The 19,981-nt window shown below is 38.7% G+C and overlaps 1 protein-coding gene across 2 annotated transcripts; it reads left to right on the top strand.

Moving 5' to 3' along the window:
• The first annotated feature begins 8,792 nt into the window (after window positions 1-8,792).
• LOC104449204 (auxin-responsive protein IAA9) lies at window positions 8,793-15,908 on the top strand. 2 transcript variants are annotated; one of them, XM_010063268.3, is made up of 7 exons: window positions 8,793-9,017; window positions 9,970-10,426; window positions 10,876-11,099; window positions 11,172-11,398; window positions 11,533-11,656; window positions 12,555-12,616; window positions 15,535-15,908. In XM_010063268.3, the coding sequence occupies exons 2-7, from the start codon at window positions 10,022-10,024 to the stop codon at window positions 15,570-15,572; spliced, it is 1,080 nt and encodes a 359-aa protein (XP_010061570.1). In that variant the 5' UTR covers window positions 8,793-9,017; window positions 9,970-10,021; the 3' UTR covers window positions 15,573-15,908. The 2 variants fall into 2 exon arrangements, with proteins under 2 accessions (XP_010061570.1, XP_010061571.1); XM_010063269.2 differs by lacking the exon at window positions 8,793-9,017 and adding an exon at window positions 9,064-9,129.
• The last annotated feature ends 4,073 nt before the right edge of the window (window positions 15,909-19,981 follow it).

Raw genomic sequence — 19,981 nt, 5'->3', positions numbered from 1 at the left:
TTGATGTATTGAGGAATCGAACCCGTGTTGTGTAAATTAGTTCAAGGCTAGGGAATAGACAATAAATTTTCCATTGAAATCGAGTGTATTGATTTTTTTTTACCGATACTCCTTTTAGGTCCGCCAATGTGGTAACACAACCAATTTGTTCCCCATTGGCTAGTTAATAGAGATGGTGAAACGCGATGAGCTGAGCAGTGAGCAGTAATTTCATATTCCTACCTCGGAGGTCTTAATACCGCGCATCTCACCTGCATCTTTCGTGCCAAAAAAAAAAAAAAAATGCGATGGGATGGGATGGGCTAGATAGAAATTTCATATTCCTATCCTAGAGGCCCAATTTGAACATAATTGAACCCTAATTGTCGTAGCGCCCATCTATAAATAGAATTCTAAGCCCCTTGATTGGGGAAAGCTTCTCCAGAAAGAATTGGACCCACCTGCGGGGGGGCAACATCCCGTAATATCTGCTCGCGAGGGTCCATAGACAAGATTCTCTCTCAATAGAAAGATCATTTTGGCCACGTCCTTCAATCTTCCAATCATCGTCCATCGTAATCACTACAAAAGAAAGTCGATTGATAACACGTAAGTGTAACTTCATTTGAAAATTATAGATGCTTGAATAAGCAAATTAATGGATAGACATAAAGCTTCACTTAGCTACAAATGATTTGCAAAGTATCATTACTATTATTTTTTTAATTTCTAATACACATCGTGAAATCCCATCGTGTAGCAAGACTTATTTTCAATAGAACTAAGATGATGAGTCTCGTGTTTAAATCTGTTTAATGTTGAAATCTATAATTCCTCAATAAGAAGCATAAAACTAAGTAGCATCGAAATTCGAATTTCATGACATGGTGCATAAATTGTCTTCTTATTTTTATTGTTATTATGGGATTCCAACTTAAGTGTATTTGAATTCTAACTCGTTAAATGCTCTATCAATCACATGGATCAAATAGCACATTAATTATCTATACTCAGTGGATGACCCAAACATGAAATTATTTATACATGACATCATGCGAAATCAAATATGCATTATACCATTAGCTTGCACACGAATTTGCCAATTCTCTCTATTACACAATTAAAAGAGCATCTCCTAATTTTGTAGGGATGCTACCTGCTTAAGTTGCCTCTGTTACGGCCCAATCTTAAAATGTATAGATGAAAGGTAAATTTGATAACTTCACCAAAAAAAAAAAAAAAAAGTCACTAAATTTTAGGAACACGTAAAATTATTAGTCCACATACATCAGTTGAAAAAATCGACAATATGCACTTGAAAATCTCTAATAACCACTGTCATTCATTTCAAATATTTGCATTTTCAAGAGGAAAAAAATTTGTCTAGACATAGAAAAATATAAATAGCACTACCAACTCACTATTACCATTTCATCTTTTGGGTGCACCATTTCCCATAACCATTTTAAGAGCAAAATATCAACTATAAAAGGGAGGAGCATAAATAACTAGTATGGCAAAATGTCAGTTATTCTTGTTCATGGATGATTAGTATTGTTACACCTATTAAGAATTAGTCAAGTTCTCAAAAAGTCTCAGACATCCTGTTGATATAAAAGATTTGACAAACAATGTTAATGTAAAGGAAATAGTACAAGGATGAGTAAGGAAAGTAAATATACAATAAAAGAAAGGCAATTCACAATGACCGTGGAATAAGGTTGGAAATTACTTTGATTGTTTCTTAATAAAATTAATGATTTTTGGGGTCATATTAAAAGTTCGGTGAAGTTTCGTGTCTAAATTGGAAATCATGAGATGAGAATAGAAAAAAAAAAATCGACTGATATGAGGACCATTCATGTCTTCTAAACCACAATATGAAAAAAGGAAAAATTGGAATACAAGCTTAGGCATAGAAATGAAAAGTCAGAATGTATTGATTTTGGTGCAATTTTTCACATGTTCAATTAGGGAAAATGATATAAATGGTCCCTAAAATTTGGACCGATGCGTAATATAGTTTATGAACTTTTAATTTATTTTATGTGGCCTTTGAACTTTAGTCTAATATCCAAATGTGGTTTCTAAACTCTTAATTTATTCATTTTAATCCATAAACTTTGAATACATGTTTAATCTAATTCCAGATTACATGAAGATGTTTAATGTAGTTCCTGAAGTTAAATTCATGGAATAATAACAATGGACGTCTTCATATAATTCAAGGAGTAATCTAAACATATACAAAAAGTCTAAGGATTATATTGATAAAATAAAAGTTCATGAACAATATTGCACATCGGGTTACAATTTAAAGACTATATTAAACAAATTAAAAGTTTATAGACCACATTACACATCAAGTCAAAGTTCAATAATTATTTGTATCATTATTCTGTTAAATTAATAGGGGGAAATTATAATAATAATAAAAAGTCCTAAGCAATTGCAATTATGGTAATTCAATTCTAATTTTTTTAGCAAATGAGTCATAAATCTTTTGCATTTATATCAATTGAATCCGACCAATACTAATATGGAGGTTGGCTGTCCTATGCGGCATTATCAATGCTAATGTAGACAGTTTTTAATAATTTTTAAAATAATTTTTAAAATATTTTTAATAATTTTTTTTCTTTAAATTCCCTCTTCTTTTTTCTTTTCCATTCCCTTCCTTCTTCCTCCATCAGGCAAGGTTGTTGCCTCATGGCTTTTGGCGAGGCTTAAGCCTTTATTAGGGCTAGGCAAGGCTCGTCTAAGGTCAACAAGGTCGAATTCATCACCTTTACTCTAACTGGTCACAAGTCTAGTTAGAGGAGGGAGGGAGGCTCACTTAAGGCCCACGAGGTCGATCTCACCAGCCTTGCCTCTAATTGGTCACTAGTCTAGTTAGAGAGAGAGAGAGAGAGAACTAAAAAAAAAATTAAAAATTATGTATGTCAACGTCAATAATCACATAGAACGATTAGCGTTTAGTAGCGCTGACCAATCAAAATTAACTGGATGGACTAAATTAACACAACTACAAAATATTTAGAATTTATTAGGCAAAAAATATTTAAAATTAAATTGAAATAAATATAATAAGTTTTTATGAATTTTTTCGATTAATTGGAGGAGGAGGAGAAAGGCAATGATGATGGCATGCTAAACACGCTGCTCGCCGGCGGAGTGTGATGCGTATGGATGGAGGATGGATGATGGATGACGATGATGATGTCGCCTGAGTCGTCATCATCACCATCATCATCATCATCATGTTGCATGGCAATCACGCCACATGCCTATGTCTATGTACTCATGGTGCATCTTCCCCGGATCCAAGCGTGCGGGCTATTGGTGGCAGTAGTCACTGATAAAAATAAGCCGGAAAAAAAGAAAAATATCCGGAAGGAATCATTTCGATTTGCTGGCAAGTGGCGACTGGCCTTCACGAACCACCTGACGCGCGTGGTCCACTTTACCACCCCCCCCCTTCCGTCTCTCCCCGCCACTAAAGTCCAAGCACCATAATTGCTCTTCTTATGCCTGGGTCCCACTCAAACCAATAATAGTAATAATAATAATAATAATAATAATAATAATAATAATAGTAACAATATATTAATAAGAAAAAGAAATACGGGGCAGCTCCTAGTTGATGAAAAAACAAAGAACTCATATGGTTGTGTTATGTATATGACCGAATTCATTCGATCTTGAGGACGTGCTTGTGTAGTTGGCAATGAATAATTTGAAAATTATTCATGTTATTAATGATCATTTGTATCACTACGAAAATGTTTAAATATGAGTTATCATCGAAAGTGAAATTTTTTTTTATCGATTAATTTACTTTCAAATGATGTAATCCTTAACTTTTGAGGAATCCTTCATCACGGTTTGTGAATGAATAGTTTCTTCTTCTTTTTTGTCATCTCTTTTCTCAAATTTGTAAGATCAAGTCTGAAAAGATTAAGAAATAAAATCATCCAATTTGATCCGTTCTAATCATTTTAGGGCGATTCTTTAGTCGATAGATGCTTTTATTACACTCGTAACTTCCGAAGCATGAGCAATGAGGTTGCTGTCGTTACGTATGCTGAGAGTACGGGATTTGCTCTCGCATGACGCCTCAAGATTGATATTTTTTCGGAAGGTTCGAACTAAGGACTTTACCATGCTCGATATATGAAAGATTAGTTTACAAAATTGACTTGCGGAATGATGCGTAGCTAACATCACTTACCAAATCGATTTCGACAGGCCGATTTTAGTAAAATCCGCATGGAAATCGAGCGTCGAACCAACAGATTTCTACTTTAGTATTTTACTTTACGAGCGCGTGGCGGGGAAATTGCGAAGGGGGAAGGTGGCCGGGGGGGAAGGTTAGCCGTCGCCGTCGTGGCCCGGCAAAGCCAAAGGAAAAAGCCGCTTTCTTGTCTCCCCCGACGCATGATTTGAGCCCCCTGTTTTTCCTTGTCCCCTTCTCCTTATCGCCCTCTTTGATGCCTCCTCCTTCCTCTTTCTCCCTTTTTCCTCTTTTCTCTCCCCAATATTTTAGGAGAAAAAAAATGGAGATCTTAAGGGATATATATATATTTTTCTTTTTGTGCTTACATAAGACACACCACGTAAAAGTGACGCACATCACCTTAAAGAGAGCTAATTCCATTAAAAAAAAAAAAAACATGAACTTTAGGTGTTGTCCCAAATTTGGCCCGAACTTTAGGTGTTATCACCACCGCCTGCGGTGGCCGCGCGGTTAAGGCTTGGTACCCTCCACGCCAAGGGGAAGAGTTCGAGACTTCGTGGACGCAGTGCTTCAATGCTCAACGTGCGTCTTACCTGTGGATGGGCCAGCGGTGGGGGCCTACCCATCCTGGGTTTACTCTCCGCTACGAAGCGACGCACCGGAGGTTCCAGGTCACAAAAAAAAAAAAAAAAAAAAAAAAAAAAAAAAAATTAGGTGTTATCCTAAATTTGACCCGAACTTTATTTTATCTAAAAAAAAAAAAGCACGAACTTTAAGTATTGTCCCAAATCTGGCCTGAAATTTTTGTCTAAAAAAATGCACAAATTTTCACTTGTGTCCCAAATTTGGCCATCCGTTAACCCTCATTCTACAGTTATCCGACATGGCATTTCCACGTCAGCAATAATATCCAACAAAGCAAAACGATGCTGCATTCGAGTGTTTGGAGGAAGTGTTAAATTTAAGTTTGCCTTCCAATGAGGTGAACTTTATAGATGATTTTCATGAGAAAAATAATTCAACAGCTTCAGTTCCAGGAGACAAGGCACATAGCTAGGGCCATTAGATCAATTAACAATTGGCAAACTATTTGCAATGCCAGAAGCTGGGTTGAAAGCAGAATATTACATTGCCTTAAAGCGAGGTATTAAAAGTGTGTGCATCTTATAGTTAAATAGAGATGTGAAGCCTATTTATAATAGAATTAATTTATTTTGTCTCAAATAAAGTTTGGGCCAAATTTGGGACAACATCTGAAGTTTGTGCTTTTTTTTTTGACAAAATAAAGTTCGGGCCAGATTTTGGACAACTCCTGAAGTTCGTGCTTTTTTTTTAGACAAAATAAAGTTTGGACCAGATTTAGGATAACACCTAAAGTTCGTGTTTTTTTTTATGGAATTGACCCCCTTAAAGATCGAACTATAGTAGCGATCGATCGATATAACTGATGCAATTGGGTTTGATCAGGTATTCAATTATATACATTGATTAGTGTAGCCCCATTCAATCACATAGTGCGGTGAGGCTTTGAGATCCTCGATGAGGCATGGAATCAAATTAATGGCGAGTAAAATATTTTAATAGGCAAATGCGAGATGAGTTAGATGTATATTACACAGGAAATGTGATTAATTGTTTGTATTAGCCATTCACCGTAGAGCGAGAATGAGTTCACGGGCAAGGCTTTTCTTTTATACAAAATCAATTTAAGCTATAGTTTCTAAAGCCTTATGTGAACTGTAACAAAAAATGGCTTGGGATTGAAATAATTCAAGTATGTTCGAGCCAAAGGCCTCAAAATCACATAACTACATGACTAAGACTTGACGATTGGATGTGACCACATGACCAGGGTCCATTGGGTGAGATCGAGAATGCAAAACTCCATATATACCTCGATCTGATTAGGCATGACTTTTACATTCAAAGAGGAGCTAGACCTCAAAAGGTAATGATATTGCTAAACTTTCAAAGACCAGTATGAACAATGAACTTGGCAATTCTCGAACAGGGTACATTTGAAGATTAAACGTGATTGTGACGCACGAACAAACTTTCTTTTCACCTCCCACTAAAAGGAAATGTGCACCTTCACAAGAGCTTCGTGGTGTTTTCGTGTTCTACGGAAATTTTAGATGAGAAATTGAAGTGTGACAATTTATTAAAAAATAATATTCAGAGTAGATAATATCTCAAATGAGATCCCAAAATAGTTAATTTAGTCTCCCAAAGCTCACATGTAGCTAATGTGAATATATATTTAAAATAATATCCACTTTAGAGCGTATTTTGAGAAAATGACCCAACTTCAGATCCTTACTTGAAATTTCTCGCATTTTTATGTGGGAAAATCATGTCAAAGTATGCTTCTAATTTGGCTCCTTTTTTAAGCGTGCATATACTTCAATGGTCTCCTTCTTTTTATTTTTTTGGATGTAAAAACTGTTAAAGCTGATTAACCAAATACAAACATTAGATTTGTAAATCTGCTATCCCTATTCTATCATCTAATAAGACATAAAGTAACTCTTTAGAAGGCAATGAAAGAAATTTGATGTGCAAATGCTTAGTCGGCAGATCAATTTCATTTTCTAAAGTTATATGATAAATTGAGCTCAAAGTGGGAGCTCAATAGTCTTCTGGCATCTTTAAACACAGCAGGAGGATTTGCGTTATTGATTTAGTTGGCCTCCACACAGCATGTGATTGCAGTTTTGGTGGGGATGTATTTCAATTCGTACATGTTAGTGTAAGCGAGTGGGAAGAGTATTTCGTCTTCCTCCCCCCCTTTTTTCTTGTGAAATAAGAAATAATTAATTTTGAAGTAACATGGGCATATGAAAATAAGAGAATCTTCCTGTTCAAGATGGGAGAGGAATGAGTGGAGTGGTTGAATTTGATATCTATGGCCAGACAAGGCCGGTGCCCCTTTTCTTTTTTCCCTCGGTTCCTCATTATCTTCAGGGTATTCTCTTCTTTTTGATGGCTTTTTGTAAGGGAAGAGGATAATCCAGTCTAGTCTAATCTAGTCCAATAATTTCTCCCCAACATCATATACGACAATTGGGCTATCTTCAAAAAATAGAAAGATAGAGAATTTGGAGGTACAACTTGGATCCTTGATGTTTGGTTACAAATAACCTCATCAAGCTACAGAAAGCTTGACCTTTTGAGTTGGGGTTGCCACGCCTACCAAGCAACTCTAGTGAGTTAATGAGGTTACGTTCCTTATTTTAAGTGTCAGTACCCACATACCTAATCTCTCTAATTCCCCTCAATATATTTGTCTTTCCCAAGAAAAAAAGGAATATTCTATAGATGCTTAATGTCCAAGGTACCTCGAGGTCCAAATTGAACTCCGGATGTAATAGTTTAAAGACTTATAGAGGTCCATGTCTTACGAAGAGGTCTCTGGCCACTATATTTATTGAGGCATGAGAGTTGCATCTATCCATTGAGTTTAATGTTGGGGGACGCCTCAAATAGAGGCGACAGTAATCACCTGACTTATACCCACCATAAGTATAAGTCACATCATTTTGCGACAAGGGCATAAGGGGTCACCCTTCCATGGAGGGTTCTTCCGTCCGTTTTCTTGTAGGCCTTCGAACAACTTGCGTAGGTCCAATCTAATCAATCTAATCTAATAATTTCTCCCCAACATCATATACACCAATTGGACTATTTTCAAGAAGTAGAAAGAGATGGAGAGTTTGTGATGTCTGAATTTCGATTCCCAAGTAATTTCTCGGGATAAAAATGTAAGATGGTTAATGAGTGTTTTTCATATTTCTCAGATCGGACATAATTTAGATACGAAAGTTGGCTCGAGATGCTGACATCGGTGTATTCTTTTTAATTTATTTGTTGGGAGGGTAAGATGGTCATTGTAGGGGATTCTATATCCAATTATCCATAATGGAGTTAGGAATATCTGCCCAAAGAGGGGATAACATTTTTTTTTTTTTTGTTGACTCTTATCAACTTATCCTTACTCTGTTGGGGAAGATTGCATATAATTGACTCGGACCTCTCGTGTTTATCCGCCTTGAATCATGAAGGAAGAGAATTTTGGCACTTTCGGGAATTAAAGAGGGGCGTCTCTTGCGCGTTAGCTCCCCACATGCATAGGAAACCACGTCGGGTATTTTCTCTTACTTATAGAAAATGCCCCCACATGATTTCTCCGTCCGATTGAAATTACGTCATCAGTCATGCCTAAAAGCTAGTAATCCCCTTGCTACAAAAAAGCCCATGATGAAAACCAGGAAAATTTTCATAATTTATAGAGAGTTTATCAAGAACACTAATTTTAACCCAATATCGAATGCATGAATTTAGGAAATTTGAGTAAGACTTTGTAATGATTTCGCAAAACATGGACATGAAAGAACACCATCAGAACGAAAACGATAGTAAAAAAAAGGACAAACAATGATAGTTTTGGGGAGAGGAAAGAAAAAACCTGAAGGGCATTTTGGTCATTTGATCGGGGGAGAGGAAGAGGGAGGAGACAAGGGAGGGTGTGTTTTTTTGGGGCACATTTTCCTCAAAGCGTGTGCATATTTTATGATGGTGGGGAGGGGTTCACGTCGGACAGCCAAAACCAGCTCCTGCTGCTTTGTGCCAAATGGAGGGTCCTTAGCTTTCTCTCTCCTCTTTCTCTCTCTCTCTCTCTCTCTCTCTCTCTCTAAGCTCGGAGCACACTCCTCCTCCTCCTCCTCTGCTGCACTAACCCGACGCACCTCTCAATCAGCCCTTTCTCCTCCTTCCCAAGATTCTTCCCCCAGAACCTCGTCAGGTAATGTCTCTCTCTCTCATTCCCATCCATCCCAGCTTGCCAAAGTCTCCAGCTTTCTTGAACAGGACCTCGTTTTCCCCCTCAAGATTCTTTCTTTCCAGTTTTTGTTCATGTGGGTATTTTTTTTTGGGAGCTGTTTTGAGCTAAATTCCGCTTTTGCTTGGGCTCTGTTACTTGATTGGAGGGTGAACAGCGGAGGATACAGTTCCGATAGCTCTGTGTAGAGGTTACGTGCTTGTGTATGTCTAGCTAGTGTCTGAAACTTTTAGAAACCCAAGATCCATTAATTTAGCCTTAAGGGATTTTCTCTCCGTGAGGAGATTCTCTCTTGAACTGCCTTAACGAAATATGGTTGTCTTCCTTCTTCTTCTTCTTCTTCTTTTTTGAATTTCTTCTTCACTTACATATTTTATTGATAATCTGCAGTGGCTGAGTTGCTAACTACCCCAGACTCAGTTTCTATCTGCCCCTACTTTTGAATTTTAGTTTGACTGTGGAGAGGTTTTAGTAAGTTGATGTTTTTCTGGGTTTTGACTTTTATGCCTCTGTGTTTTGGCATCCACTTTCTTTGTTCTTCGCATATCCTGGGTGGATCGAGGAGTTTTTGCTGTGCAAGGATTGTCTAGTATGATCCTGTTGAAGATGATCTGTGTCGTCGCTTAATATGTCAGCAAGCATGAGTGATCCACTTAATTTTGGTCTGTGACCGTTGAGTGTAATTGCCTTCAGCAAGCTTTAGTCGATGGCATGAATGCTGGAGCAGTTTGCTATTCTCGTGATGTATCAATTAATTTAGGGACTTATTGTATTGACTTTGCTTTTTAGTTTGCAAGACAAGCGTCGGCAGCTATTTCTGAATGTTTCTGATTTTTGGTTCATTTAATTTTGTGGGTATTATGGACTAGTCCATATTTTTCCGATAACCTGACATAACGATGTTTTGGTTTCCTAGGTTTCTTTGGCGCTCCAGCTAGTGAGACGATAAATAGAAATCAAAAACTTTGATGTCCCCACCTCTTCTTAGTGTTGGGGAGGAGGAGTGTGAGAGCAATGTCACTTTGCTGGCTTCTCCGTCCTCCTTGGGAAGTGTATGCCAGAACGCTGAGTTGAAAGAGCGTAACTACATGGGCATGGGCGATCATCCTTCAGCGGACGGTTCCGTCATCCCCAATGCCTTTGATGGTTGCAAGATCACCCTTAACCTGAGGGCTACTGAGTTGAGGCTCGGACTTCCTGGATCCCAGTCTCCAGAAAGAGATGCAGACTTTTGCACCATAAGCTCAGCGAAGCTCGATGAAAAGCCGTTCTTTCCTTTACACCCTTCAAATGATGGTCACTACTCTTCGCAGAAAATTGTTGTCTCAGGCAATAAGAGAGGCTTTGCTGATGCTATGGGTGGTGATTCAGAGGTGAAGTAACTGCTTTAGTGGATCTGAAATTTTAGGGTTGTGGTCAGTTTGGAAGAACCTTTTATTTCTGTTATTCTTTTTGAAATTTTCCACAAAACTTTTGCACTTTAGCGGCCCTGTGCATTGTCAAATTGTTTTTGACTTATTTTGTTTTCTTCCATTAAATGTTGTTGTGATTGAAAATCAAGTGACTGTGATAGCTTCTTCATGAAATTCACATTCCTTTTCATTTCAATTTGGAAAAATGAGAAACTGCTATTGTAGTTCTGCGACCTTCTGAAATTTGTTTCTAGTTTTCAAGAATTTAACAAAAGGTGGGCCACCAAGCTTGTTTCCTGTCGGTTTTGGTTTCCTGGAAAATCAAAACCAAAGCTGGAAAAGCTCTTGCTGAATGAATGCATCTTGATTCTTTTTCTCCTGTTCCTCATGATGAGAAGCTGTATATGCAGGCAAAGTTCATGGCAAATCCAGAGGTGAATGTCGTGCTGTCGCCCAGGCCATCTCCCAATTTAGGACTGAAAAATGGTTCTGGCCTTGAAAGCTTTGGATCTAGACCTGCCAAAGTCAAAGAGATACCAACCGCACAGGTTGCACCAGAAAAGCCCTATTCTACCAAGGAAACCCAACCTAACAATGGTTCCAGAAGTAATAATGCCGGCTCACCTGCTCCTAAGTAAGCATAAAGCTATCAGAATTATGGTTGTGATTGACTTAATTATGGTCACTAATTGCATTTTCATGGCAGGGCACAAGTTGTAGGGTGGCCACCTATAAGATCATTCAGGAAGAATTCCCTAGCTACCACTTCGAAGAATGCTGAAGAAGTCGATGGAAAACTAGGATCTGGTGCTTTGTTCATCAAAGTCAGCATGGATGGTGCTCCATATCTGAGGAAAGTTGACTTGAAACATTACAGTGCATACCAGGAGCTGTCTTCTGCCCTTGAAAAGATGTTCAGTTGTTTCACCATAGGTGAGATATGTCCACATATTGATCTGATGGCAAAGATTGAAGTTGAAGAGAGAAATAGTGACGAATTATTCATGTGTCTCGCCACATATGGTTATAGTTTTTGCAGTTAGTGCTATCTTTTTCCATGGTGTCAGGTGCTCTGGGCCGGGAGATGCTAAGTGAGAGCAAGCTGAAAGATCTTTTAGATGGAGCAGAGTATGTTCTGACTTATGAGGATAAAGATGGTGACTGGATGCTTGTGGGTGATGTTCCTTGGGAGTAAGTTTTCATCCTCCTACACCTTGCTTCTCTGCTACCAAATCTAGATTTGTGTCTATCATCTGGTCTTTGTATGCTCAAAGGCCTTGTATACTTTTTCCTTGTCCTGTGCAAATCACAAACAATGCATAGTTATATATGACACTGAGTACAGAAAGCATTGGTACAAAGGGACAGGGACTACAATAGCTGCATGATTTACATTATCCCTTTTTTGAGTTATAAGTACATCATTTCGAGTTCTTTCTTTTTTGCTTGTATAGGTTTGTTTTTGTATTGCAATAAAAAATTCCTCAATTTGTTTCGGCATGAACTGACTTGCCTTGTTTACGACTGCATAAGTGACATCAACTTTTTTTTTTTGGTTGAAAATGGGCCAACTTAATTTACAGGCTTTTTTATTTATTTATCAGAAACGAGTGATGAACACTGCCTCACTCCTAAGTCCTAAGCATGGACACAATAAATTAGTTATAAGGGTTATTGCTACTTTGATGCATCAAAAAATCTACTCAGTGCTATATTCTGTGGTGGCAGCTATTTTTTTTTAGATAGATGAGAAGTGGATATTTCTGTTTCTTCTCAAGGTGCTTTGCTATTAGTGTGTAGGAGTTGGTCCAATGTCTATGTCACTCAAATCACTCAATCTTATTCCTATATCAAGCCTTTGACCGCAAGAATGTAACGTCAACCTTTGCAAAGCATTTACTTCCTTCCTTTGGGTTGGTTTTTGTGATTGCCTGTCTGGTACAAAATGCTTGACTATATTTTCTTGGTATATGCCACTAAGTTCCATTTAGCCTCATATTTTTTTGTTTTATGATTGGATATGCTAAATCTTTGCCATGTTTATACAGTTAGCTTCTCCTATCTGGCTCACCCTTGAGGTTTGTGGCAGGATGTTTTTGGACACATGCAAGAGACTTCGGATCATGAAGAGTTGCGATGCCATTGGACTAGGTAGGCCTATTTGTTTTCAATTATCTTGAAACAATGTAGTGTATAAGTCATAGAATTTCACAGATCTGATCATGTTGACATTCTTGAAGATGAAGAGCAAGTGCTGCATATGTCATATGGAAGGGCTGAATAGAATCACATCCCCCTTTTCTTCCACCTATATGCAGATGAAATGAGAACCATATACCGATTGAAAAAGGGTGTTCCACTGCACAAGGCTCTCTGCACGTGAGGGTTTGGGGGAGGGTTTGACGTACACAGCCTTACCCTGATTTCCAGAGAGGCTGTCTTTGTGATTTGACCCCTTAAATTCATCCCACAATGGATTAACCTTTTACTGCTACACCAAGGCTTGCCCTCTGAAAATCTTATACTGATACCTGGACTTTTAGATTGAAATTCCATAGAGAAGGTTTTGATAATTTTGAAAGATTTACCACCAAAACTATGCAATTAAGCCAGGGCCTTACAGTTTAAGAAAGTATCAGTGCCCATCCCTTTTTTTATTACTTAGTATGCTGCTTACTATCTAGAATGTCAAGTATCATCTCTTATCTACGATTTCACTTGCTGGGAGCACTATCCTGGGCTATCCTCTTTCTTACTTTCTGTTCAGACTGAAATAGAAGAATACTGGGTGGGTCCTTTGTTAGCTTGATCTTGGAAGCATCTAAAGCCTGGTTTTCTTCCAATCCAAGGACCCCAACTCTCTTCTTTCATCTGATCATACTATGTGCAGATGACTGATCCTTTCTTTAAACTCCATCAATCATTTGTATTCTTTTTTCCTTTATATTCTTCCCTGCTTTATTATGGAAAACTGTTTGGAGCCTAAATATCAATTTTCGTGATAACTTGTTTTTCATAATTTCTTCTACTTATGGTTTGAAATAGGTGGGAAGATCTTCCCTGAAAATAGTTGTAAAACAATTTTGAACATTTGGAACTTGCTGGTTTTCTAAAAAACCATTTTCTGCTCTTTGAGAATTCGAAAATATTGGAGGATGTCAATTTTTTTTCCTAATCAATTCTGTTTTTAATGAAATTGAATACTTAGGGACGTTTTTGGTTTGTAAGATGTTTTCAAGATTTTAATCCCTTTCCTATTTGAGAATGAGAACCATGGAAGGAAAAATGTGTTTGTTGACACTAACGAAACAATTTAAAAAATACTGAGGAAGGATGTTCAATTTTGATTCTTGGAAAATGAAGGTACTATTTCCAATCCAAGCATGGTTCTTAGACAATCAAGGAGCAACTTCAACTGCAGAATGTTCTTGTTTAACTGGCTTTCACACAAATAAAAACAACACATTTCTCAGAGAAGTCTCCATTGAAACAAGTTCGGCTCTACTTCAATTAATAAAAAATGTGGTTTCCTTTTCTTGTATGTATGCTTTTCATTTTTATGCTTCTACTCTGGGTTCTTGTCGATGTTATCTAAGAAACTTGGAGTCTTGAAGTTTTTGACTTTTCATACTTAAGCTTTGATCGAAATGTGAAGCTTCTTTTGAGACTTTATTAAGATTCCATGAAGCTTCCCATACAATGGTAAGGGAAAAATAGACATTTTGTTGATGTATGCTGTGGATATTCTCATAGCATTTGCCTGTGAGTTTAAAACGTCCAACTTGTGAAATCAGAAACCAGCTTATTGCAACAAACACGAGAAACAATCTTTTATGTTTTTAATCTTCTATTGTCAAAAATCATATCAGGTTCATGCAAGTACCTGGTTCCAGCATTAGATTTGTTCTTGATGATAGGTTGGTTCTAATAATTTATTTTAGATTTGATTTTTTTTGTTTTGTTTTAATTATATTAGATTTGATTAACGGGTGGATGTGTCACTATCTTGGCATATTTTGTACAAGTTTTTCAGAAGAAGTAGAAGATGTTGGGCTTTTTTTTTTTCAAAAATCACGTGGACAGTGGGGGGCTAAATTTGGGAACCATTAGAAACCAAATGCAGAGTAAAGTTGTGAGATCTCTCCAGAGGCAAATGTACTTCGGGGTCTGAATTTCAAGTAAAGATAGAGAAAATGACTCCATAAGTCATGGTTGAGAGCATGTGGTTCCTCTTGAAAACAATGACACAGATTTCTGATTTTATTATTCTCCAACTTTGCATTATAAATGGTGCCAGACAAACATTTTTTATTTTATTTTTTAAATAAAAATAAATTTTACAATTTTATTTATTTATAGTATACTGGTCTGAGGTCTAGAAGAATTATCAGGGATGCAAATGAAAGCGGAAGACCAATATAGTTTACAAATTATTGTTTGACTGTCAGTAACGAGAAAGCTTACCTTGATTTAGGCCACCCTCATAGATTTCTCTATGGCGTAATATCTTGCTAAATCTTTGAATTTATCTGACTTCTCACTTGTTTATGATGCCTGGTTACGTAAAGCTTTCACTTTTTCTCGCCACATTGAAGCTGCCGGCATCTGGGTATGCTTAAATACAATACCTGGTGCTTGTGTATGATGATGTTTTCTGCTTACCAGCCTAACATCATCATGCTTGAACGTGGTGGTATCCTGCATGAGTTTTTTCAACTGGAGTGAAGATAAATTTGTTTCTTTTCCATCTCTTCATCTCCAAAATATGTTGAATGAACACTAAATAAATCTAGGATATCTTATGTGAATCTGATCTCTTCCATGTTGTACATTGAAACACGCACTCAGAATAAGGGGAAAGTCGGCATCCACCAAATTTTCTGCATGGCACAAAACCATATTAGAATTTTGCACTTCCAGATTTAAATCAGATCGGCAGAATTTGGTGATGATTTATCATCCACCTGTGTATTTTGTTTTTGTCCTTAGATTTCATCAAGAAAATAAATATTTCTCTCACTGAGAATCTCTCTCTCTCTCTCTCTCTCTCTCTCTCTCTCTCTCTACAGCACCCAGGGCAGTGGAGAAGTCCAAGAACAAGAACTAGCTAACATCACTCGCGATGAAAGATATCAGGTGGCCCGTGGGGTGGAAGTCAGCTCAGGATGAAAAGTCACTTGAACCAGAAAAAGAGTGGAAGTTGACAAGACAGACGACATCAGATCAGCTAAGGACCGTGTATGGCTAATCTACTCTGTTGCTATGTAATTCCTTTCACTTGTGAGGGACTCAAATGTCCTTGAACCACGTTTCTACTATAGTTTATGCAAAAAAAAAAAAAAAAAAAACCTGTCAAGACCTGTGTTTAAGACTTTTTTAGTACCTGAATTTCGAAAATTATGTAAACCTGCCTGTTCTTAATGTCTAAAAGTGTGTTCTACTCTGTGCTTGTGCAGTAACAAAAAATTTCCATGCTTTGTATTCTTGATAACCTAGTCCTGGACGAGTTTTGATACTTCTGACTTGATTGTTCAAGATGAGCAAGCAGCACTAGGGATACTACGGCTGAATGATGTTTCTTAATGGATTTTGTTGGTGTAATTGTTGTCATTAGTATTATTCTACTGTTGCATTCATGGACCAGAAAGGGGCCTATTCTTTTGAAAGAAGATGCATTGGCTTGCCGCTCTCTCAGATTGCCTCATTTGCTCCGTTGGGCCTGGTCCAAAGATAGAATTCGTCTCTTTTTTACTACAGATGCCTCTTCTCTTGGATTGCTCCTAACCCTACCTAAACTTGTCCCTGTTCAGCTCGATCTCTTCTACGTGTTACTACCCCCTGATTGTAGCCGATGTGTCTGGTATGCTCTACACATCTAATCCGTCAGTAGTTACCCGTGTGGTCGAAATATCTTTGTTCTTGAAACCAACTGCAGTAGAATGAGTATAGTGCGGCAAAGTCTCCTCCGAGGATTGCCTAAAAACAAGGTTTTGCTTGGAGTGAGGAAGCAAATGATGCATAACTGGATGTTCCACTCATAACATTCATCGTTCATTGTAGTACCGCCCCATGCATTGTATCTAGTACGTCCAAAATCCGCGATTACAGCTCTAAAATCTATGGCTTTACATGTAGATAATTCCAAATTCGTCTTGCATCGCTAAGAATCATTTTTAGTCAATCAACATCACTAAGTATGTGGCAGTGTCTCGTCTGATACGTTCAAAATCAACCGTAGTGGTTAGCAACATTATCGAAAAATACATGAACATTTGTCTTTTTAGTAGAGTCCATTCTTTATTGCCATAGCTTATCTTTTCTATGGGTGGACTGTCGCTGTCTCTAGAGGGGAAATGAAGATGATCCAAATTATTTTCTGATGGGATGACCCTTCTCACTCCTTCAGCTAACCCTTCTCACTCATTTGAATAAATTGATAATGACATGTCCATTCTACATCGTGCAGTCGATTCTGTCTTTAGTTTCGATGATTGGAACGTGTAGGCCCTTATAAAATAAATAATTCTTGATTTATTCTTTCTAGATCTTTTGTTAGATCGATAATGACATATCTTACTTTCGTCGACAAGTAAGAACCGACGATTTCACCTCATGAAAGTACATCATGTACTCGGAGCACATGCTTCCCCCCATTCCTGGCTAGGCTTCAACGATACTTCCTTCCTTCCGTTCATCGTCGCTGGTGCATCAGTGCATGAAATACCTATTCCTGCTCAGTGGCGAAGTAGCTCATACACTGTCATGTGAACCGAAAGAAGGGTCGTCCGCTCTAGAAACATGCAATGATTTCTCGACCCCAGCGCGATGGCGTGAATCTTTTCTATTCTAGTTGGCACATGCTCAAATTGAACTGAAAACCGAAGCTCCATTATTGCCAGCCATGCTTGATTGCTGCGTGCCTCTTGAGCCATGTCGTGGTGTAATGTACGCCGTACACCAACGAAGGTTCCACTCGTTCGGCAAGGAGCCATACGTTGGCAATGGTTGGACCGTCCTATCATGTACAGGGACATGTTCTTCATCCCGAGACTCACATGAAGACGTGCGGTCGTGTCTTTGATTGGAGGCATCGAGCTGCTTCTGAAAAGCCACAGGCGTGAACCAGGGTTGCATCACACAGCAGCACCTGATTTCACTGGTGGAGGACAGAGAGTGCTCGTGTGCTCTTGCGAGCCAATGCATGCCTGCCTTTTCATGTGTCCAGTCCCATGACAGACATGATGTGATCGATGAACACTTCTCTAACACGCGTTCCGAACAATTCTGCATATGAATTTCGAAAAAGCATCGTGTTTTTGATTGACTTGACTCCTCCCCGTGTGGAAATATCACTTGGTATGACCGTTACCACTACCGAGTCTTGCATGGCTCCAAAACGATCCTTCTTGCTCTTCTGTAGAACTCCGCTGAAGGCTAAAAGGAAGATCGGCTGAGCTTACCTCGATAAAGCCTGCAACTGGATCAAGAAATGAGTAGATCAAAATAGATTGCTTGTCTGAGTTTCGAACCCTAAGCGTATTTTTTGCATTGCGTCCCTAATACTGCACCATGATACCCAAAATACCCGCTCTTGTGCACATGCTCTAAGCAAGGGAAGAGTTAGGACCATGACATTCTCCCCCTGTAGACTGCTTGTCGTCGCTTCCTTATGTCGCTAGCACCATCAGTGCCAATGGCCAGCTCTCGCCAAACAAGGATAAGACATTTTCAATCCATCGCTGGCTTTTATTAGCCACTTTTCGCCAATCTCTAGTCACTTGTACTTTCCTAATAAAAGTGGCACCTAAAGCTAATTGCTATCCACTGATAACACACCATACCAAATGCCTCTTTGTTATCGTAGCAGCATCCCCCGTCGACCCCACTTCATCCCCCTCTAGTCACCGATTGCTCAACGACTGCTCGCTTCTCTCCCTTGATTAGAAGTTTCAATTTTTTTCTGCTTTTATTTCACGTAAAATATTAAGGAAGCCAACCATGAGGTGATGTTGACATGAACTGTCACATAAGCAATTTTCTTTCTAGATTTTTAATGGTAAAACTAACATGAATAAACAAGTTATTCGAGGATGAAGTTTATATAAGGAATGTTTAATTATGTTTGTATCCCCGCCGCGTCACTTGAGCTAGTTGAATTTCAACGAGTCAACTTTGTCATTTCTAATAAAATTTAGCAGTGTTGACTTTAAAAAAGAAGAAGCTGAGGTTAAACTCACATATGTCGCAACTATTGAAGGTTAACGAACTTTTTTCAAGGTTGACCTCACCCACCCTCAAGTGGCTCCGCCACTGCTGGGTGGCTGCTCTCCGGCGACGACCATGGCGCCATCTGAGCAGAGGAGGAAGAGTTGATGGTGGCAGGGATGAGACTTGAGAGAGAGAGATCAATTGGACTTTTTGGAAACTAAGCACGATAAACTTACGTAGGTTTTATTTAAAACATCTATATTCATACGATAGTCTCATTTTTCAATACCCTTAAAAGGTTCAAAGAAATTTCCTCCCTAGCGTACTCTTTTTAATCTAGTCCTCTCGGAAAGTTTAAAGAGATTTCCTCCCCTAACATCAAGTACTCAGGAACTCTGAATGCTTTCATTCAATGCCGATGACATTAGGAAGGCATGCTCCCTAATTCTGTAGTAAAAGGAATTGATCGATCTCATCATACAGTCATGCTGGTCACATCTACATATGATCAATTACACTTTTCAAGCAATGTAAAGTGGTTAGGGATTCCCAGGAGTAATTATGAGCTCAATGCATGTGCCAACGCTAATGCCAACAATTAATCCACCCACCACCCATAAATTAAAGTTTGAACATTTCTGAGTCCACAAGTCAATCTCCAATCAATTATCTGAGTCTCAACTAATTCTTGTCAGTTCCATTAACATTCTGGTATCAGCCCTTGATTTCTTGATACGGTGAGTGATGGGCCATTTGCATGTGACTTCAGGCTTTCAGCGGTCTCATTCCATTGGTGAGCGATCTCCAACTTGTTCGAGGTTCGGTCTGAGCAGATTTTTCTCCTGATTCGTGGGTGATTCGTTTAGGCAAAAAGGAAAGGAGTGTCTCTTGCACTCGTCTACGCCCTCGACCGCTGGTTTTGCCTCCGGCCACACGCCACTGCTGCTTTGTCTCCGGTAGCCCCGCTGTCGATGCGACCCCACTTTGCTCGACTCTCTCGTGGATGTCCCGACTCACCGCCGATTGACCGACGGAGGACCAATAATTTGATTATAATGAGGGGCGGGGGCGGAGACGCGAGTATTATTTGAAATATCATATTGTATAGGTCTTTTAAAGAATTCTGTCCAATATTATTAAGAATAGTTCTACTCAGGAGGCGAGGGCCACCGCCGGCCCCTCCGAGGTCCGCCATTGCCAAAAATATGTTTGGTGGTGGAGCGACGATGGAGACGGTTGCGTGCAAGAGGTGGCGGCCGAATGGTTTGGTGGTGGTTAGGAGTAAATGTGTGGTGGGGAGCTGGCTCT

The sequence above is a fragment of the Eucalyptus grandis genome, chromosome 6 (genome assembly GCF_016545825.1).
Source record: "Eucalyptus grandis isolate ANBG69807.140 chromosome 6, ASM1654582v1, whole genome shotgun sequence".
In the NCBI taxonomy this organism is placed as follows: domain Eukaryota; kingdom Viridiplantae; phylum Streptophyta; class Magnoliopsida; order Myrtales; family Myrtaceae; genus Eucalyptus; species Eucalyptus grandis.
This window is presented reverse-complemented; position numbering and strand designations above follow the sequence as displayed.